General features: G+C 46.4%; 1 protein-coding gene across 1 annotated transcript in view; it reads left to right on the forward strand.

Annotated features, from left to right (window-relative positions):
* VWDE (von Willebrand factor D and EGF domains) overlaps positions 1–23,579 on the forward strand; it is a 402,281-nt gene that overhangs the window by 132,729 nt on the left and 245,973 nt on the right. Inside the window, exon 5 of the mRNA XM_078662843.1 lies at positions 16,619–16,893. Coding sequence (XP_078518969.1) covers positions 16,619–16,893 — 275 coding nt within the window. The remainder of the gene's footprint in view (positions 1–16,618; positions 16,894–23,579) is intronic.

Here is a 23,579-nt window from a genome sequence, read left to right on the forward strand (position 1 = left end):
AGACGGTTCTGAAGAACCATAGCCCTTATCGATTGCATCTCTCCCTCTACCAGCATTAAGGACTGAGCAGTGCTGGCAGACAACCTGTCGACGACTGTTGCCAGTCGTCTAATTTTAACATCATTAAGGATTACTCCCAAAAGAGGGAACATAGCTCCAAAGACATCTCCAACCATTTCTGCATCTCCTACATCTCTCCTTCCCCTCGATGATGTCTTGCCCTCGATGATCACTAAGTCTTGTGCATGATATATTTTGGGGAAGACAATTGCTAGGTAACATGATCCATACCAGTTGTCAGGTAGTCTCACGTAGGCATTTCTTCCACATACAAAATACACATTTGGAATCACTTGCATTCCCTTCAGGAAATCCTTAGTATAGTACTCTATATTGAAAGCATGTTCACAGTCGACTTCTCCCACGTATACATTTTCATAATACGTTTTGGCTCGGTGAAGACATAGCTTTCCTCTCTGCGTCTTATCTAAAGCTATTGGACCACTACTACCCTTTCTCTTGTGTGCCTTCTCTTCCTCGGTCCAATCTGTTTTCCATTGTCCTGATTTTTTCAAAATCTTTTGTCTCCTGTAACGATCATCCACCTGCCCTATGAACTTCTTCTCGACTTCTGACACTTTGCATGTCAGGTTATTTCTACGGGCATGTGAAGTATCTAAGGTAATCCAAGGAATGAAGAACTTAGCCAGTCTGTCTTCACTCTTCCAGTAGTCCCATTTGTTCATCTGCTTATAATTTGGGACTTCTGGCAACACTGAATCATAGTTGGAGAAATAGTATTCAAAACTATCTCTCTCATAAAATATACTAAGCAATAAGCTACATGTAATGCCATATGTCAGCGGGAGGTGATGATATCTAATGCCTTCATCTACAGACGCCGGCAACTGCATGCAGACGTAACAGTCCTTAACCTCCATGGCATCCACGTATTCATATAAGAGTTTAGCATAAGCATTTGACCTAAAGTCTCCTTGGGACTCATCTACGTGTAACCTGCGGGCTTCTGCAGCTAATAACGCTTTCTCTTGAGTGTTTTCCCTTTTCTCACCAGCAACAGTGGGTGTAAGCGTTTCTACAGATTTCACATCAGTTACCTTCGCCTCTTCCTCATGTCCCTTTACATAAGAAATTGTTACCACTAAAGCTATTAATATTATCACTCCTACTATTAGTGTACCTATTATACATTTAGCTCTGCGGTTCTGGGTGCCGGCTTCCATTTCGTCAGACAATATGGCTCTCTCTTATCTTAGCAAAAGTTCTTTTCTTCTCGTTCCTTTACAGTCTCTTTTTAATCCTTTTGTCTTTAGAATCCACACAACTGGAAGCTGACAACCTTCTTCGCAAAAGTCCTTTAACAGTTCAATAAAGACAACCCTAGCCCTTCTCCATCAACTCAAGGGAAGTTCCCTAATATTCTCTGCTTCCTGGGCGCTAGGTAATCTTCTTTTTCTGCTTGCTTTATTTACAAAGTCCTTTAAGCATCTACTATCAGGTTTGTACCTGCAGCTTCGATAGCAAAGTTCAGTATTTCCAAACGAAGATTGTGCTCTTCATGGGCTGTTATCGTTGTACCAAAGTCGGGGAATTGCAATTCTGAAAGAAACATGTGTTTTAACTTGCTGAGGCGGGGAGGTCTGGGGAGCATGAATGTTAGTGACCCTTCTTGTTCGACTCCGGGTACCAACAGTCGTATTTCCACGGTGACGATGGGCTCAGAACTGGACACCACCACCGCTCGAATCCTCCCTGTCTCCTGTTTCAAAGACATTTGTCGCCAGATATGTCCACTCAGGTGTGGAGTATCTTCTGTTAGGCACACGCACTCTTCTTGACCTTCTTCGGTCCGGTGCTTCAGCGCCCTGAACACCTTCTTCCGGGTCTGAGTCTTCTGATATCGGAGGAAGGGTTACCTCTGGAGTTGACCTCAGGCTAGAGCTCCTTCTTTGCGGCCAATTAGCTTCTCCACGTGCCCTTCTACTCCTTCTCCTTCTTGTCTGTTCTCGCTCTCTGTCAGACCTGTCAGTGTCTGACTCGTACTCCCAGCTACTTTCTCCTTCTGTAGCGTCGTCTGTTTCGCTGTTGTACTGACCGTCCTCAGCTTGGTCAGACTCGTTCCCTGCTTCCGCTGGCACCTCTTCAGCTTGACTAGCCCCCTCTATGGCTTCTCGGTCCTCTGCTGGACATCTGTCCGAGAGAGGAGCTGTTTCTTCCCGAGGTGCTGGAACCCTTCGCGTATGTGACGCGTGGATCCAATTGGGCAGGCCTCCCACCTTCACAGCCGTATTCGCAATCAAGATGATCTGGAAGGGCCCACGCCAACGAACATCCAAGCAGCTTCTTCTCACATGTTTTTTCACCAGGACCCAGTCCCCAGGGTACAGGTCATGACACGGGCCCTGGCACGATGGAACCTCGGCAGCCTGCACCTGAAGGGACACAGAACGAATGGCGTCAGACAGCCCCTTACAATAGTCCAGGATCATATCATCTGTGATATTTAACAGTGCAGTAGTTGGGACAGATGGCAGCCTCATTGCTCTCCCCATTAACACCTCATGTGGTGACAACCCCGTTCTTCTGTCTGGGGTACTACGAAGGCTCATGAGGACCAATGGCAGGGCGTCAGGCCAACTCAGGGTCGTTGAGGAGCACACCTTTGCAATCCGGGCTTTGATCGTGCCATTGATCTGCTCCACAATTCCTGAGGCTTCTGGTCGGTAACTACAATGCAACTTCTGATCGATATTCAGAGCTGCACAAATCATCTTCACAAGCTCGCTGTTGAAATGCGTTCCCCTATCTGATTCCAAAGAGGCCGGCACCCCGAAGCGCGGAATGAGTTCCCTAAGCAGTAACTTAGCCACTGTGAGGGTGTCGCACCTACGTGTAGGGTATGCCTCAACCCATCTGGAGAACACACAAACAACCACCAGGACATAGCGGAGGCGGTTGCATCTCGGCATTTCAATGAAATCTATCTGCATTCGATTGAATGGACCTCCAGACCTTCCTATGTGACTCAGTGCAACTGGTGTTCTTTTCCCTACGTTCAGCTGCTGACAGGTCACACAACGCTGGCACACTGCTTCTGCTGCTATTCTAAACTTAGGATTGTACCAGGTCTGTCTAAACACTCTCAGCATAGCGTCTCTCCCTAGGTGTACGGGACCATGTATGAGTCTGGCCATTGGGCTCACCATCTCATTGGGCAACACTGCTCTGCCATCTGCTGAGACCCAAAAATGGGACTCACCCATTACACATCCTGCCTTTTCCCATGTTTCTTTTTCAAAATCAGGAGCATTTTCTTGCATGTTTGCCAATTCATCCCAAGTATCAACAGTTTCCAATATCATGGCTAATTCAGTCCTTACATTTATTCCACCCACTTCCACCTCTGTGAAAGAGTACCCTTGTTCTGCGCAATACCGCGCGACTTCGTCGGCATATCTATTGCCTTTCGAGACGAAGTCCTCATTTCTGGTATGTGCGGTGCACTTTACAACTGCGATACCTGCTGGGCATTGCAACGCCTCTAACAACAGGCGCACAAACTCTCCATTGCGAATGGGAGAGCCTGAAGAGGTCATGAACCCTCTTTGAGACCATAACTGCCCGTAATCATGAACCACCCCATAACCATATTGGCTGTCGGTGTATATGGTGACTCGAATTTGATTGCTTGCCAAGCAAGCACGTGTCAAGGCAATAATCTCGGCTACCTGAGCGGAGTGTACTCCTTCCAGGCACCCAGCTTCCACAACTCCAGTAATTGTACAAACAGCATAAGCTGCTCTCAACTGCCCAACTTCGTCTCTTACACATGAGCCATCGACAAAGAAAATTTCGTCTGGGTCGGTCAGTGGCTCATCTACGATGTCGGGTCTGGGTTTGGTGCATAGTTCAGTCACATCGAGGCAGTCATGGTCTGTACATTCATCATCATCCTCGATATCATTTGGGAGTGGCATCAAGGTGGCAGGGTTCAAAACAGAGCATCTCTTGAGGGTCACATTCTCTGCAGCAAGAATAACTTGCTCATAGCGCGTGAGCCTGCTGTTGGTCAGATGCTGTGTTTTGGTCCTGGTCATCAACAGTTCAACAGAATGGGGCACGCACACCTCTAACGGGTGCCCCATGACGATATTTTCACATCTCTCAATGCTGACACCCGTTGCAGCAACGGATTTGAGACATCCGGGCAACGCTGCGGCTACTGGGTCTAAAGTAGCCGAGAAATAAGCAACTGGTCTACGGGCATTCCCATGGATTTGGACTAACACAGACAACGCGCAACCTTCTCTCTCACAACAGTAAAGCAAAAATGGTTTATTGTAATCAGGCATTCCCAATGCCGGAGCACGACACAGGTCCTCTCGCAGCTGTAAGAATGCCATCAAACAGTCTTTGTCCCATGGTACCGGATCGCTCACCTCCTTATGCGTCAGTTTTTGCAAGGGCTTTGCTTTCAGTGAAAAGTTCGCGATCCACTGTCGGCAATAACCCACCATCCCTAGGAACATCCTGACCTCTCTCTGTGTCTTTGGCGCATTCATTTTCATGATCGCCTCTATCCTGTCTGGTGACACCTTTCGCTTGCCTTTCTCTATTCTGTGTCCCAAGTACTGCACTTCTGTCAGGCAGTACTGCAACTTTCCCGGGGACACCTTGTGCCCATTGGCAGCTAGGTGATTTAACAAAGCAATGGAGTCCTCCCTGCAAGCTTCTTCTGTTTCTGACGCCACGAGGAGGTCGTCTATGTACTGGACCAGAACTGACTTCTGGGGCAGCACTAGACTTTCAAGATTTTTCTTCAAAAGCTGGTTAAAGATCGATGGGCTCTCTGTATACCCCTGAGGAATACGACACCATGTTAGGACGCGACCTTCCAGCTTAAATGCGAAAAGAAAATGGCTTTCTTCGTCCAGAGGGATCGAAAAGAAAGCCTGACAAAGATCAATCACAGTGAACCACTCAGCTTGGAATGGAATCTGAAACAGTATCACTGATGGATTCGGTACCACTGGACAACACGAAACGACTATGTTATTAATCTTTCGAAGGTCCTGTACTATCCGAAATTTCCCATTTGGTTTCTGCAGACCCATAATCGGGGAGTTGCATGGACTACCCACGATTTCTTTCAGTATTCCCTGTTTAATCATGGACTCGATCACGGGCTTTATGCCTGCAATCGTTTCTGGAGTCAATTTATATTGGGGTGTTCTTGGGAACTCAGCATGCGGTTTCACTACAATTTTCACTGGGTCCACCCCTTTGACCAATCCAATCTCTTCCCCAGTGAAATCCCATACTTCTGGTGCCACTGTCTCTCTCAAGTCCCAGGGGAGCTCATCTACTGTCAAAGTAGGGTACAGCTCCACGCATATTCTTGAGTTTGCAACTTTGAAGTCTGCGTCATCATCATTGGTCAATACCTCCACTCCCTGAGGTGTACAGTATATTGTACAATTCAATTTACACAACAGGTCTCTACCTAGCAGACACACAGGACTTGAATCGCAAACCACAAACTGGTGCTCATCGCTGTACTTCCCTATTTTCACCTGTACTGGTTCTGTCAATTGGCTGGTTATTCTCCTGTTTGCGACCCCCACCACTTGTATGGTCTCTCCAGACATGGGCAGGTCTGGAACTGCAGCTGATCTGATCGTGGACCTAGTGGCTCCTGTGTCCACCAGAAATGTCGTGGGGCACCCTGCTACTTCTGCTTCGACATAGGGTCCCCTCTGGTCCACCTCCAAGGCTGCCCCGAGGGTGCAGTCTTCTCTTTCCACTCTCTGTCCGGTTAATGGGTCCACATAATAGCACTCTTCTCCTTCTACAAACAGGGGCATCTGTCTATAGGTCTTACCCATAGTCCCTACTCGAGGAGGTTGCGGGAACTGGGCTCGGGGAGGAGCCCCCCCCCCTTTGAGCACCTTTCCCTGGTATGGCGTCACCCCTCTTGTAGGCGCGCTCTGGACCTCTTCCTCCTCTATCTCTTGCTCTCCTATCTCTACATTGTAGGGACACTCGCGTTTCCAATGCCCCACCTCGTTACACTGGTGGCACCTAGTCGTTTTCTTCAAGGCAGCTATGTCTAATCTGGGTCTAAAGGTGGAACTCTCCTCATTGCCCTTGTTCTGACTGTACTGCTTCTTTCCTCCTGTACCTATTCCTTGCTGCTGTTGCTGCTGTCCCCCCTTTCCTGCTGCCTGCATCTGTACCACCATCAACTTTTCTTTTAGTTTCTTAGCCTTGGAGTCTATCTCATCACAGCAGTACCTGGCATACCTCAGTATTTCGTCTAGGGGTTTACTTTGCCAACAAATCGAGTGTTGCTGAATCATTAAACTAATATCTGGTCTCAGTCCCAGGACGAACTTGGACACGAATTGCCCTATGTCTTTTGGATCCATTACATCCAGGCCGCTATACTGTTTAAACGCCTTCAGCAATCTCTCGTAATATTCGTGGACGGTCTCTTTGGGTTCCTGTCTGGTTCGGTCTATTCTGACCCAATCTATGTCTTGCATTGGCACTTTCTCTTTCAGCCAAGTCATCACTCTCTCGAATTTTGCCATCACAATCTCGGACGGCCCATTAGTCTTAGCATCTCTCTCCGGCTCCGTTGTGGGCCACTCAGCGCTAACCTTGCATGCTGTCCACAGATCTCCTGGTACTACAATGTCGAACAGCGTGTTCAGATCTATCCATAGGACCTTTGAGATTTTTACAAATCTCTCGACTTGCTTGTACCACTCCACTGGGTTTTCCCGCAATTTGGGGAAGGAGGTGGTAAAAGCAGCTAAATCTCCCCTACTCCAAGGGACATGCACATAGTTCCCATTGGCGACTTCACGCAAAGGGTATGCTTCTATTCCCTGCAGCCTTCCTGGTGTCATACCAAGCGTGCTTCTCCTGACGGTCCCTTTCTTGGACCACCTCTCTTCCCACTTATCTAGTGCCCTCCATGTCCTTATTCCAGTGATCAGTTCCCTTATGTGCGTTTTCAGCCCAATCGTTCTCCTCTCATCTAGGTCTCGATCTGTGTAATGTAGCCTGTGGTTACCCTGTAATGTTTTGGTTCTTGACAGGTCCACCATATATTTGCCTGCTAGTTCGACTAACTTCTCATGGATTGCTCTCGCCTTTCGAGTGATGTCCTTTGCCATATACAGTATTTCATCCTGTTCATACATTTCCATTCTTTCTAAAGGCAGGGTACCATCTATCATGTCATCCAGGTCTGACCTTAAGCTGGCGACATCGAGTCTCTTAGCTTTTATCTCAGCTCGCAATATGTCTTTCGAAGGGGGCTCACTGGTCTCCCTACCATCCCAACTCCGAGCTCTACGTTTGGGCTCGGGAGAGTTAATGAGTGCTCTCCCTTGCTCCCATCTCTCCAGGTCCCATGCTCGGCCATCCGATCTTGGAAGGTGATGGAACACGGGCCTGTTACCCCCACTCTTGCTCTGCCCACTCTCTTCTTCATCTCTCCTTTCACCGTACGCCTCTCTGTTATTTTCCCTCTGGTCGCTACTCTCCCTTTGCCTAGTATCGCTCAGTATCCGATACGATCCTTCCTGGTTCCCCATATTCCCTGGGCTGCGCTCATTTCCGTCATCACAGGGACTATGGTGCGACCTCTCACAACTCCCATTCTGTTCTCTGGTGCCGGGCACACAGTGTGGACACTTAAAGCTGTTTCTGTACTCTTGCGCTCTCCTCTCCCCTTCACTGAGTATTGGGCGCGCCACCCCTCCACTCCCGGGGCCCCCGTTTTCCAGGTCTGTTCTATCTCCACTCCGGGCCCAATGGGTGACTCCCCTACTATCTCTCTCTCTACAGTCCCACTCCGGGCTGCTCTCCCCAGCCCCGCAGTGAGTCCGAGCTCTGCTGTCCTGACTTTCCCTTTCAGCTTCTGCAGCTATGATGCTCTTGTGAGCCTCCACTGCCTCATCCCACTTCTTCATGTACTCATTTAGCTCTTGAAAGGATTTTCGTCCAGATCCCCTCAGATCCACTGGCCATCTAGGGCCCCCAGGGTCCCCTCCTGGATCCCCTGCTGTGTGCATCGGGGTGCTCCACTCTCTGGGTATCGGCATCTGACTTGGGGAATTAATCGTATCGTTCCTCCTTGCCGTCCCTGCTCTTTCTCTGTCCTTCCGTACCCGTTCTTCCCCTCTTGCTCTTTCTTGGTCATATATCGATATTATAGGACCTATGGTAACAGGTACCTGTAGTGCATCTGGTAATCCGTAGGATGTGGCGCACTCCGTTTCCGGCGCTCTTTGTACCACAAACCTCCCGACTACCTGTTGCACCTGACTAGGCTGGGACAGCTCTTTCTTTGCCTCAGGATCCCACTCTGAACTGGGAAGCGGTCCATGCTCTCCTGCATTGCCCCCCTTTTCTCTTTCACTATGCTCGACCTCTCCCCCTGCTCTATTATACGGGGGTGGCCTGTCTGTCAATAATCTGTTTATCAGGCTGTCCTCTGTTTCGCTCTCATCATCTTCTTCTAGGGGGCTTTTATTTCCGGGCACCTCTAACACTGGGTACAGTTTATTTACTTCCATGTTATGCACTCTCCATCTTTTAGCATCCGCATCCCACCTGGCATCCTGCACTGCCCTTACCGATCGTTTCACCCTTTCTTGTCGTCTGTTCATATTCTTTTCATGCGCTGCCCTAATCCATGCATCAAGAGCTTCAAACTGGGTCGGTCTAGGCAAGGGTCTCATTGAGGTCATGACTGATTTTAATCGATGTAACACCTCTAATCTGAACGTCCCGTACTTCGGGAACGTCAGTTCCTCATTTCCTTCCGTAATCTTACTCCACTCTGATATCCAAAGGATCGTATGCAGCCCAACATTCACTGCCATGTAACGAGCCGGCGTACCCTCTGGCGGGGCTTCTTCCCCTTCATACGATCCCCGCTTCTCTTTTTTAAACACCGCTCTCAGCCATTTAAAACACTTCATAATTATGCGCACAATATTCCAGCCTCGCTACTCTGTTTACTTCCTGATGACAATCCACCAATCCTGTCGCGGCTTTGCTAACTTGGCCTATCGCAGCGCGGTCTTTCTCCGGTCGGCCAATCACGTCGCGACACTTTCTGACGTCTTTGCTAGCTGGCCTATCACAGCGCGGTCTTTCTCCGGTCGGCCAATCACGTCGCGACACTTCCTGACGTCACTTTTCTCCGCTTCGCAGCAGCACCCCTCCTTTCTCAACTCGTCTCCCGGTCATGCATGCGTCCCATTCATACACCGAAAAATGACTACTTCCGACCAAGCGGTCACTTCCCTCGACTGTACGTCCACAGTCTATATGTAATTGTCAACACAACTGACGAAATGTCTATCGTCTCTCTGATAGGTTGCTTACACACACAGTAACTTCCGACCAGCGTCCGTTACTCACGCACTCACTCTTACGTTCCCCCTATCTCGGTCTTTCGGGTGATCAATGGTACCTCATGACCCCCTTCACACTATTTGACAATTACTCTGGGTGTCCGATACACCCGAACCACTTAAGCTCTCCTTGAACTTAAGATTTCCACCGGTTGCGCGCGCTCACAACCTGTTCCACAGTCACTCTACAGACATTCAACTCCGCCAGACATTACAACATAGATACAATACAAAAACACCGCAATCTAACACGCATGACCCTTTATACTCACTCTCGACCGATACTGCTGCTTTTTCTGTCTCACGTCATCCGGATCTTCTTCAGCGGGCGGTTCTTCCGATCATCGATTTCTAGGGGCCTTGGGGTAAGCTAACCTGGCCTAGGTCACCGTCCTCAAGAAGGCAACCATCCTCTATAGCTACCAACTGGAAGGGCGAGATTTTGATCGATACCTTATCACTATTGATCCAAACCTCGATCTGGTCGACTGAACCTTTGTTGCCTGTCTTTGAGGAAGAAAGTGCCTCTGCACCAAGCTAGTTCACCCAATAAAGGACCCCGCTCCAAAAGATCACAAACAACTTCTAGCTTTCAAAAGTTTATTGTAAGGATAGGATAAGCTGCAAATACAGGCATCTCAGAATGAGATTCACGAGATACACAGGTCCAACTACATACATGTGCTCTCTGAAAGCCCTCAGACGAGCAACGGAAATTACTAACACAAGTTCTAAGAATAATAAAGCTATCAGCATTGACGCATATCTCTCCTTCATTTAAGTTGGAGGAAAACACACAGGTTAGGCTGTCCCTACCCTGCTCTAGATGGTATCCCTACTTAACCAAATCCCAACCTAACAAAGGTGTCAGCAGTGAATGACCCCCAAGGGAAGTCACTCACTCTAAGTCTCTTGGTGAAAACCTATAGTTCTCCAGTCATGACCCCTCTCTGCCTACCCATCCGCTCTCTAAAGGGTCCTCAGGTATCTGCTCTAACTCCACCCAGGGGTGCTGTCCCTAATACAAAACAGTCAACAACATTTGAGACGCCCCTCATGAGACGCCCCTCACGTGGTGTAGCTTCTGGCTTTTTCCATGCTGCTTTGTATTGGGCCTCATACGTTGGAGTTGACCTTGCTTCTCAGACTCTTCTCCGGCCCGCTGATACCCCTTAAACATTCCAGAACCCTCCTCCATGTCTGGGCCGTCTACTGAACAGACCTCTATTCATATTATTTATAATCTGATCCTCCCTTTCTCTTGCAGACAGACATCTGCAGCCAAGAACCCAACTCTCATAGACTTCCAAAAAGGTTTGCAACATTTCTCGGCCCAGACATGTACGTGTAAATCAATGTTAAAACATTTCAGGCCTACAGCATTTCTCATAATGATTATAGCATTCAACTTCTTCATTAATTAAAGCATGTTAATACTCTTATTCTATTATTCAGTAAACACATCTATAAATCATGGCCCATTAATGCAATGACCAAAACATTAGTTCAATCTATGTCGTGAAAAGAAACACCTTCCCCTTCCCTTCTAGCTCTGGCCCTGAGGCCTACCACATTCTGCGTTTAACCACATGCCATCTTACATTTTAACAGCTACACGACATGGATTCAAGAATAATCACATCTAATAAAATCATATAGTGTCACACATTTCTGTATTAGTTCCACTTCTACTTAAATCTCTACATTAGCTATACATTCAGAATATAATTGCAGATACTACTAGCACTCATGGCATTTCTCCTCATGATTTGTGCTTACTACAGGTAAGTGTGATGCACTCATACATTTAGGTCAGTTTGCGCTCTCTCACCTCCATCTCGGATTCATAAATAGTAAGACCACCTGTGTCCTTTTGTAGGTTGCGCATGTGTATTAAAACATGTGCACGTCTACAAAATAAATTGCAAGTCTCATCACGTCCTTTTTTTATTTCTTTTTTTTTAGCAATGCTACACAGCAGCTGTGGATGCTGTATACAGCATGGCTAGAAAACATTAGCAAAGCCAATGGTCTTATAGATTCCTATAGATGAGCCCTATTGGGTATCCCAGTGCTTATTTAGATCTGGATTGACAGTGCAGCGGTGTGAAATAAGTATTATTACCAGGTCTTTAAAACATACATGGAGTGGGTTGTCTCACCGCAAAGTAGTATCAAACACTCTCTTCATGCTCCCTACTACTTGGTGTATCATTCTGCCTTAATGAAAATAGGGATTCGAGGGTCTCAGGGAATATCTTTAACGACCACACACAGCTATGTTCCCCAAAGGTACACTGGTTAATAACAAAGAATAGTGGTGGGTCAAAAGTGAACCGAATTTCTATGCAATTGACAACATATGCTGAGAAAGAATATTTAGTGACAGTACTTCACTAAAAATTATGGGGTACCTCATTCATGATTGAGGAAGATACCCATCAGTAGCTGACCCTTGGCGCCCTTTTCATCATGTGGGTTCCTTCAAGCCATGAAGGATGGTTGTTTGACTCCAGTATAGTTCGTTTTGTACAGGACAAGAACCAATGATAACGTAACTGGGTCCCAAGGGGCTACTGTAAAGCAGTGCATATGAAATATGTGGAAAAGTGCAAACAGTGAAGGATTGTGCTCTTGGTGAATTTAAAATTAGATAAACATGAGGCAAAAAACTATTTATTACACACCTCAGTGTTTCTAAAGAATAAAAAAGTAGTGTGAAGTTGGTAGTTTCAACTAATAGCTACCAATAATATGTGGTCGACATGTTTCTGCAGATTTTTGGATCCCACAGGTATCCACTGCATTCCTCAGGACCTATGTCGCTACTGCTTGTATTATGTGAAAATATAAAAAGGAACTTTTTCACCTGGCTTCTATTGAAGAATCATTCTCCCGGCTGGATATTCACATTCAGACATAAACACATAGTCAAAAACAAAGAAAGACAGACAAAGATTAGTATATACTGATGGGTATCTTCCTCAATCATGAATGAGGTACCCCATAATTTTTAGTGAAATACTGTCACTAAATATTCTTTCTCAGCATATGTTGTCAATTGCATAGAAATTCGGTTCACTTTTGACCCACCACTATTCTGTATCATTCTGCCTTCCATTAAGTGCTTCCATTGAAATTCACATACACGCTGTTTGCCACATTCAAATACTAATCTCCTACATACATTCTACACAGAAAACATTCCTTATCTGCTACTTTTTATTTCAGCATTTGCAAAACCAACAGGGCCTATTTTAATGTGATAAGCAGCATTTGGGCATGGAGCGCCTGTAAGAAGCATTGAAAAACTATGTTTACATGCGGTGGCACATTAAGCCAAACCAATTGGCGTTGCTACCACTTGTTCATGCATGTTGTTAGTCACTGTTCAGTAACATGCTGAACGTTAAATACAAAAAAATAGATGGAGCAGATACATTCTCTGCTTTCCATGTCACGATTGGTCTTGTTGCATGCGATGCTTCCCCCATCACGCTTATGATTTAGATGGAATGACATTGCTAGAAGCTTGTGTCAGTTTTTTAGAAATAAAGTCACTGCGACTCTTCCCTTTGCTGCAAAAAATGTACAGTACATTGCCACAAGAAAAACATCAACACATGCCTGGCCGTAAATGTGGAAGTTAATTCTGTATTGAATAAATGGATATAGTAATAAAAGGGAAATGTTGCCAAGCTTGAATGTCACGACTTTGTATAGTTTAAACTTCTAACTAAGGTGAAATGTATTTGCCCTGTTATTCCAAGCACATCTGTGTTGTATTTCACTCGAATTGGATAAAAGGGGGTGTTGTTGTGATCTAGAAACACTCATTTCAACAAATATAGACAATCAAACTGTTATCTCAAATGATTGCAGTGAAAAAACAAGCACTTGCAATGCAATGGTTTCGCCTTTTGAAAAGTTTGATCTATTGGCATTGTAAATGACAAAATTATTATTTATGTGTTGGTTTTGAAAACATATAAATAAATGGCATTGTTTTTTACATTGCCATTAGCTTAATCTCTTGCAAATGTGAGACCTATTGTACCCTATAAATGAGCTCAGCAGACAGCAATTACAGCCACACACACACACCCAGAGTCAGCCACACACACACATACACTAAGAGCCACACACACACACACACCCATAGCCACATACACACACCCTGAGCCACACACTGAATGACATCCAACCTCAAAGAATTTCAAATATAAAACGTAATGATTTGTAGAGCTGTGCAATGTTTGAAATTTTAATGGCAAACTATCGACTACTGGTTCCCGTCAATACGCTTTGCCAATCGCATATTTCGACCCTCCTAGCCTTTTGGAAAGGTACCCCCCTTTCTAGATGAAACACATGGAGTTATTTCAAAGTGTTACACAAAAACGAATAAAATAAATTTTTAGAGCGAACGCAGAAACGTAATTCCTTTACAGATAGTTTGTTATCATTACCTAACTTATGATACAAGTTATCCACTGCTGAAGGATGAAAGCCTGAATCAGCTACCTCAGGGTACCAAGCAGATCTTTGCAGCAGGCGCATTAACTCGCAGATGTAAACATGCAACCTGCAGGCAAATTTCACTGATCACCTGAATTGCTACAGGGATTAGAACCTGCGTAGTTTTACAGACGTCAGCACATATTTCCATGATCTACAAGGAGTTACCGCGGAAGAAGCCTTCACCAGCTAGCAACATAACTCAAAAACGTTAAGATGTGCACTTGGAGGTTTATGCACTATGCAAATAAGCACACATGAAAAATAAACAAGCAGCAGACGCTTAATATGCCAAAGTGTTCCTGTCTTTTAGAAGCTCTCTCGGACCTTAAGTTAAAGGGTCCTCGCAGGAAGTGAGAAACGTGAAGGCCCCATAATCAAATGCAAGCATTATAGACAAACGGGCAGACGGAATTATTAGGCACTATTAAGCATTGCGTTTGTACTGGTGATTACAGTACTGTGGAGAAACCTTATCTTATATCTTTACAGCACCGAATGACATCCGACCTCAAAGAATTTCAAATATAAAACGTAATGATTGTCAGCACATGCAAGTCTCCAAAGAAGGTTTTTGTAGAAAATGTAAACTGCTGCCGAAGAAGAGGGCTGCAGAGCGTCCCGTTCGCTCCAATATTTAATGCTTGAAGTGGTGAGAGACTCTCGTCAACCACCCCTAATACCCCAGGCGTGTAAATGTACACAACGATATTCTGTAGCATGCAGAGAGAGGCAGACAGTCGGGAACTAGAAAACATACCAAAAACTGATCTGGCGCATGGAGCAGCAGTGCATTGTTTGGATTTTACATGCAATTACACTTCACTGTAGAAATGTTTCTTCTGTAAAGACTTTACCATTTTTGTTTACGTGCGCAGCTCAGTGAATGAAATAGATGGAGTTTGCAAAGTAAAAACAGCAGGGTACCCGGGGTTGAGTGGCTGTGAGCCATAGGCGCCATTGTTGAGTGTGTGCCCCTCCCTCCCCCATACCTTGAACTCTTGTCCCTTCCTGTGACATCTGAGGGAAGCCCGACCGGTGACAGCTGGGGGAGAAATGTGTGCCGGCAAGGAATGTGGAAAGAGTACAGGCACAGGGGCGAGGAGAGAGCGCTTTCTCCCAACGCAACCCGAGTTTGGAAACTTTGTTTCCGACAGCTGGTTGAGGTATGATGACATGATTTGACTAGGGCGATTAACCGCCCCATGTTACAGATGTGTCCTGCGGCGGTTCCCGTCCCTCAGCTCGCACAGAATTGCGGGATGCATTTGCGTTCTTTGCCATTTTTAACCATCTCACAGCACAATAATCACTAGGCTCTCTATGCGCTGTAAAAGAGGTGTCTAGTCTGTCACTGACCAGGAGGGGGGGCAGAGGCCCTGGAGGGGGTCCGACGCCTTGCATGGTCGGGGGCTCCTTCAGCGTTAGAGGCGACAATACGGCAGTCTTGTATTAAACAGCCCTGAATGGGTGAATGGATGCCATGCTGGGCTCCTTTCTGGAAATATGCCCTTGGCGTTCAGTTCTTCTTTTAATGTGCTCACGCATTGCCAATGCACTGAACGGAGTGAGACACACAAGATGTGCCCAGGACCATACAGTTTGTCAAAGCAGTAGACTGCAACCAGTAGCAGTGTCCTGCAGTGTTGAAAGTATACATTTACCACCATATTCTATTTTATTGACTATATACGTCCCTTTTTTTTAGCTCACTTACTGGCATGCTTTATGCTGATTCTAAATGCTTACAATTACAATCTTGCCAAAACCAAACGGAGGAATACATTTCAAAAGTGATTGCCCAAGAGCACACAGAGCACTGCCCTCTCTGCCCGCATCTCTGCCCCTCCCCCTCCCACCGGCGGGAACGGACAGCGGGAGTGGTGGGGTCGGGGAGGCTTCCTCCTTTGGGGGGGGGGGCGGTGGGAACGGACAGCGGGAGTGGTGGGGTCGGGGAGGCTTCCTCCTTTGGGGGGGGGGGGGCGGCGGGAACGGACAGCGGGAGTGGTGGGGTCGGGAAGGCTTCCTCCGTGGGGGGGGGGGCGCGGTGGGAACAGACACGGAGGGCGGGAGAGGACACGAACGGCGGGAGGGGGGCGGGAGAGGACACGAACGGCGGGAGGGGGGCTGGAGAGGACACGGACGGCGGGAGGGGGCGGGAGAGGACGCGGACGGCGGGAGGGGGCGGGAGAGGACACGGACGGCGGGAAACGTGCACAGGACAGCGAGGGGGGGCGGAAAGGCACACGGAGGGGGTGGGAATGGACAGCGCATCTGAAATCACTTTCAGTGAAAGGGGAGGGAACGGAAAAAACGTAACTCCGCCCAGGGAAAAAATCTCGGGAACGCCCCCGAATCTGGTCCGGCCTTGACGGACAGATCCGGCACCCAATGGCTAGCCTCCATTTATGGAGCTAGCCAATGAGAGCCGGGGGACGTTCCCGAAGTCCTTATGGTCAACATAGGATTTCACCTGCGCTGAAAAGCTGCGCAGAGCGCAGCCTTTCGGCAGGCGAAACCCAAAAACAGGTCGCTTGGCATGTGCATTCTCTGTCCTGCTTTCTGTAATGCATCATTCGTAGCATTTCAATTGTTGCTTCTTCCACTCCACCAAAATACTAAAAGCATGTTTGTCTTACCAGATAAGTTTTCAGCAGCGCTGACATCATTACCACCAGCTTCCTCACAAGCACCACCACCACCGGGGACCCCTGAAATTGTGGCCGAGTTGTCTCGAACGAACATTTACCTCAAGTGTTTCTTTGAAACCGCCTCTACAAACAGCTCTATGGGGTTCGTTGTCACCTGGTCCAGACTCTCTCTTGACGGACTCAAAGAGGAGGTTCGGCAAGAGACGACAGTGCAGGCATTCTCCCTTATAGAACTGGACGGCATTAACCTCCGGCTTGGAGACCAGGTGAGTTTCCAAATTTCCATTCGCACATGGAGTGAGAGATTCAATGTAACAGTCTGCTTTTCTTTTGTCCTCTATTTCACATTAGATGTATCACATAGGCAGCGGCGGTGCAAGATTCACTCATAAATTAAAGTGCAGCATAGTGTGCAACAATGCAGGAGAAGGCGTGGGCGGAGTTCCGCAAGCAGCAGAGTACATTACGTCGCGCCATTCGCACTGACTTTTAGAGCTGGGTTTTTGTTCCGCTCTGGAAAATGACCACAAACAGCACCATGCGCATCGCAAGAGGGCTCTGCTTCTGTCTACCGCTCGAGTATATTTTCTACTCGAGCGGCAGCTTCCTCAACACGAATGAATGGTTTTTCAACGCAAGCAGTCGTGACCATCCGCGACTACCTGCATTGAGAAATCTCGCTGGGAGGTGGTCTAGCTTTGGATTTTCCTCGAGGAAAATGCAGCACATTGCGGAGAGGAGTTTTTCCGACTCCGTGTGCTCCATGAAGTGTGAAGTGCGGAAAACTCTGCAAACTCTGTAGACATAGCGAGTTCACCACCCAGGCCTATGCAGGAGTCCCCAAGTACACAAACCTGCTATTGAATAGCAAGTAACAGCACACACTCCACTTCCACACAGAAAATATGCACAGCTGGTCAGAAGGAGTTCAAAATTCTCTCACATGCAGTGCAAACTTCCCTGACACAGACAATCCGTATGGAATGGCAGTAATGTCATGTTAAATCACATATCCAGCTAATTTCCAGGCAGGATAGTGTACACTTCTCACACAGGCATGCAAGAAAACTCAATGCTTACACAGATGACATTGGTCTGGTTCAATTGGATTGAAGAATCAATTGGGGAGTGGAGTTGGCCTAACGGCTAGGGCGGTCGACCTCAAATCTGGGGAACCGGGTTTGAGTCTCTGCAGTGACGCTGAGCATCCTGTGATTGTGGGCAAATCACTTAATCTCCCTGTGTCTAACAAAAATGAATGTGTCCTCATGTAACGCAACTGGTGCTATGCAAAGCGCTCTGATACCCAATACCGGGTCAGGTTCGCGCTATATAAAACTTCGTTAAAAAACAAATCGGTACTTAATAGTCTGGGTTAAACATGCACGCAAATGGACATATATACCTGCAGGCTTGCACACGCACAATTTGGACAGGATGGACAAAAGGGCACAGAGCAGCTTGAGCATTGGAAGCAGGAGAGCATCCTTTCACCAAAAGCATTACATTAATAAACATTTTTTTCCAAAGAACTGTTTCAGAATAGGCATAGACTGTGCAGGCCTCACTCTTAGACTGATATCAAGAAGATTACAGAAATCAGCTCTCACAGAGAAAGCCTACTTGATAACATCATGTTGGCTATTTTTTCACTGGTTTTGGTTGGGTTATACATTTGCTTCCTATTTTAGAACCCTTATTTTGGAAGTGGAACTGTGGTGAAATGTATCCCTTGAGCAAATTTAAACTTTTTGCCTAATTAGTCAACCAAGGCTATTGAGTGGATGTTCCTTTAGTGTTTTTTGGTGTGGGCTTGACAGAGCACCTGCCTAAACAGACTTGTTTCCAAAGTTCAAACTGTGGGTTTTGAGCCCACCACTTTTAATCACAGGCTTTTTAGGTCAAGCTTACTAGACAGTGCATGTGCTGTCTGTTGCAAGGCATATTGTGGTTTACCAAGAACATTGAGGGTCTTGGGAACTGGCCCTTTTGTTACCATTGGTTGACTTTCCTGGTCATGCTCATTTACCTGCTTCTTATTCGTATATCACCTTGTCAAACTTTTGTGTGTCGATCCCATGGAGCATCGCCTCTTTACAATCTATTTGATTGGCAAGCATTGCAGCTTCCTCTGCTTGCTTTTCAAGCACTACTTTTTACTCTTGTAGTAATTCAATACAATGGTTGTAGTTTTGAGCCATCTCTCTTGTTTGTGTCTCATTTTGTGTTACTCTTTTTCACCTGACTGGTTCTCCATGCCTCCTCCTTGCATTGCCTGCGTGTATCTCCCCATTGATTCCCCACACTCCCAGCTTCCATGTACTTTCTCCAACACCCATGTTGCTTTCCATCCTACCCTCCACCTTGTTGCTTAAGGGTCCCCTCCAGTCCGCCCCATTGCTCTTGTGTTTTCTCCCATGTTGCTTTGGCATTCCTCCCACCCTCCCCATGTTACTTAGCTATTAGCCTCCCACTCTTTCCTGTGTTGCTTCGCTGTTACCTCACTCCGATGTTGCTTCTGCTTCCCTGTCCATCTGCTTTTTATTTGTAGTCGCTGATCTACCTCAGATCGGTAACAGAAAAAAAAGTAAAGCGCCTGAGTCATTTTGTAGTTGTGCGTACCTAGAAAATGCACAAGCTGCTGCATCAAAGAATTATTATTTTTTAGAGGCAAGCATCAAAAAGGCAGCAAAGGACACCAAAAAAAGAAGCTGAAGGTAACTAAACTGCCAAAAGGCTCAGACATTAAGACCTCGGACAGTAAGCCCCAAAAGGCATACTCTGCTTTGAAGCACTCGTCCAAAGGTCAGTCGAAAAAAAAGAACCACACAGATCACGACCAAGGGATACCGATGGAGGCAAAACACAGACTATTCTCTCAATAAAATCATCCATTTGAGCAGGAGCAAGAGACCAGGGCAAAGTTTCGGGGACAGTGGACCCATCCACACCGAAAAAGAGACAGACGTCAATGCTCAAACCTGAACAAAAACAGTTCAAGGTTGAATGCAAGAAGAGTAGGCTGAAGGCCGAAATGGACGCTCTCCTGCATAAGAAGAATGAGATTGACAACTCCTTGAGGAAATTCATTTTTCCCATGAAGCCTTTGACGGCAACAGAAGCCGAAGACAACGAGTCTGAGATGGAGGTGCTGGCAACACCCAGAGCCTCATGAAGAGGAACAAGAAGAGTTCTACAAACTTGAGGAGCTTGAAGACACAACAGCACTTGGTGACCAGAACCTGTTTAAGGACACATGGCACACTCTCAATCCGAATTCCCAGAGGAGGGGGTGCAACAGTTATCATTCAAGTAATCTCCAGACAGCCTATCCCTTTAGAACAGCCTCGTCAAGAGGGCTGCAAAGACATATGGGGTACAACTAGAGGAGAAAAAAAAGAGACTAATATTTTATCCTTGAAACATGAATGCCCTCACATAAGGGAAACCTTTACCCACCCATGCTCCCTAGCATCTAGGACCAAGGTCAGGAGGCCTTCCATGAACCTGCCACTGCAAGCGATATAACACCAAGAGTGGAAAAACTTACAAGCCTTACACTCAGGAACCTTAATACATCCAGGGCAATGCTCCTGTGGACTCGACTATTGTGATACCATCAGGAAGAGGAAAAACCCACCCCACAGATACACTTCCAGAAAAGGAGAGTAGGAGACTTGACTTGGTGGGAATAAAGATGGAAAGAGAAGCAGCTAACTCCAACACTCTATTGAACAGATATGGCCACCAGCAATAGGATGAGATGGACTCCCTCAGCAACACCTCCAAGAGGAGTATAGAAAATGAGCCAAGCCAGTAATGCAAGAGGAAAAACATTGCTAATACCTGCCTCAAGACAGTACTAGATGCAGCAGATGTAGCTAGTAGGAAAATGTGCACACTAACAACATTAAGACTGTATTCCTGGCTCAGAGTGTTACTTTAAAAGCTGAAATGGGTATAAATACTGGACCTCTAACACCATGGGCCAGATGTAGGTAAATCTCTTTTACCGATTCATAAATACCGAATTCTACCGATTCGTTATTTATGAATCGGTAAATAAGATGTAGGTAAAAATTCAGTATTTTTTACAGAATCTGTAAGATTCGGTATTTACCGATTCGGTAAATACCGAATCGGTATTTGCTATTGAATCCTATGGGCCTTGAAGCCCATAGGAGTTAATAGCAAATACCGAATCGGTATTTACCGAATCGGTAAAAATACCGAATTGCAAAGGGGGACAGGGTGTCACTTTGACACCCTGTTGCACCCCTGTAACTGGCTTGTGTGCCATGTGGCACACAGACATGCCCTTAGGGCATGTCTGTGTGCCACATGGCACAGGTGTACATGCACAGATGTGCATGTACACAGGGATTTGGTATTTACCATGCAATTGTATTACATGGTAAATACCGAATCCTGGAAGGCCTGAAGCACTGTTCAAAGTGCTACCTACATCTGAAAATACAGAATCAGTAATTTTACCGTTTGGTAAATTTACAGAATCGGTCAAATTTACAGAATCAGTAAAATTACCGATTCGGTAAAATTACCGATTCTGTATGTTTTTTGAGCCCCTACATCTCCATAGCCCAATACTGGTCGGAAACGGCCGAAAATCGGTATTTTCGGCCGTTTCCGACCGGTATTGGGCTACCTACATCTGGCCCCATGTTCTTAGCACACTTCTGGAACTGAGGACATTCTACCAAGAATAAGATTTTCTTGTGCCTCCCGGAGGGACTGACACTTTGCTGCTTCCTTTGCTGTATTGGCCTGATGCCTTCTGCTTCTTGCCTGGGAGTGAGAAGACTGGACATGACTCTCCATCCTGCATCTCGAAAGGTTCTCCAGGGGCTTGTTTTGCTTTCCTCCAGTTTCTGAAATCTCAGGGATATCCATGGCTCCACCTACATCTTGCTACCAGTCCCTGGGCATCCTCTGCTGTGAGTCATGCTCTGCCAAATGGTGCCAAATCCAGTCCTGGGCCCTTGGAAGTAAGTGTTTAGTGTTGCAACCAAAAACACAATGCATCAGCACTGAAGCATCGTTCGTAACTGGCGCATTCCCCTGAGATTTCAACACATTGCCACTGCCTGCACCAAAGCGGTGGACATTGCTCGCCAACTAAGCAATGCAACAACCTTGACTTACAACGCAGCCCCTACTTTGCTGATGCAGCAGCTCTGAATCACTGTTGCTGCGTGAGTGTCGGACACCCCATCACCGATGTCTGCACTGCACTGACCTTGACTCCCAGGCCCTACGTACTTCTTGCCAATGCATTGCTTGTAGCGCAGCGGTTTGACATTAACCCCTCGGAAGCGACGAGCGGGGCTCTGGACATTGCATCAATGGCGTTGCCTGACATTTTGGAACCAACACATCACCTTTGACAGCGACACATCCCCTCCTTTTCAATGCATCATCCCCAAGCTTCGATGCATCCAAGCTACTGTCAGGAGGTCTGCAGGACTTCTATATCTGGTCTGCGCTCCATCTGTGCAAGACGGAACATTTGGATTTGCCAAGGTCAAGCGCGAACAGATAGCCCTAGTTGAAGCTATTGATTTCTAAGCACTTCATTTTGATTTCATCATGCAAAATTCCTATCTTGACTTGTGTATATAGGATTTTTGTTGTTTTAGTCTGATAAATATTGCCTATTTTTCTAAACAGGTGTGGAGTACGTTTGTGGTGTTTTCACTGTGTTACTGTGTGGCCGCAAAAATAAGCACAGGTGAACTTTTAGTGTGTACGACACTTACCCTGACTAGGATTGTGGATCCGGCTTGGAGAGGGTTCATGCCTCTACCAACTAGACACCCAATGTCTAACCAAGCCTATGCACAGGAACTTCCGGATCATCATCGGACGTCACACAGGGGATGGACATACCACCAAATGATGGTCGAAGCCGCCCACAACAAAAAAAACAAGCATCGGCATAGCCAATAGGACTTGCCTTTGGGACCCTATAAGTGTTTAGCCAGAGATATTGACTTTGCCTATGTCTTTAAGCTGTGCTGTACAGAAGTCTGCGAAACACTATACCATTGTTTGTTTTTATTTGAAGAAAATGTAAAAAAACATCAACACACTGTAAATTAATCACAATGGGTAAACCAATATACTTGGTAAATGACAGTGCCCCAAAGAAAGGAAGTGAGGTAGCGTGATGCTGTGAAAAAAGGAAAGTGAAGGGTAGAAATAGATGATATTGGACAGAAGGCCTTACCATTGCATTCCTTTAAGAGAGCACGTAACATCAGAGATCAAGTGGTACAATCCTTTCTTCCGATACCTCGTAATCCAACTATCCAATCACTGTGGCATCTCCCTCCCATTGTAGGACACACGAGATGTGGATCGTGCACAGCATGTGCCACTACAATTCAGACCAAAGATCTTACCTACAAAGGTAAACCTATACACTCAAATCCCACACAAATTGCAACTCTTCCAACGTAATTTATTGGATCAAATGTCCATGCAATTTGGCGTATGTGGGCCAAACCCAACAAAAGGTTAAAGCCCGCATCCTACAACATGGGAGCAGAATTAGATGTGGAGTACAGGGGGCACCCTTAGTAGATCACTGCACACTGAAAGGCCACACCCCAGACACCTTACAGTGGTTAGTACTGGAGAAAATAAATCTGGGACCCAGGGGTGGAGATATGGCACGAATTCTAACCCTTAGGGAATCTAAATGGATGACAACCTTGGACACTATTCATAATGGGCTGAATGAAGCAGAAAGCAGTCATGCTCAACTGGCTAGCTTCGGCCGTTGAAATGTTCAACATAGCGATCTTCACCCTTATGTTTGAGAGGTGCATCTGCTAAATAGTTCCCTTCTTTGATCTACTGATGTATTTGATTTTTATATGTCTCTCATGAAATGTATAGCGAAATGATCAGTTTAGGATAAGAGGGTACT

The sequence above is a fragment of the Lissotriton helveticus genome, chromosome 10 (genome assembly GCF_964261635.1).
Source record: "Lissotriton helveticus chromosome 10, aLisHel1.1, whole genome shotgun sequence".
Classification (NCBI taxonomy): domain Eukaryota; kingdom Metazoa; phylum Chordata; class Amphibia; order Caudata; family Salamandridae; genus Lissotriton; species Lissotriton helveticus.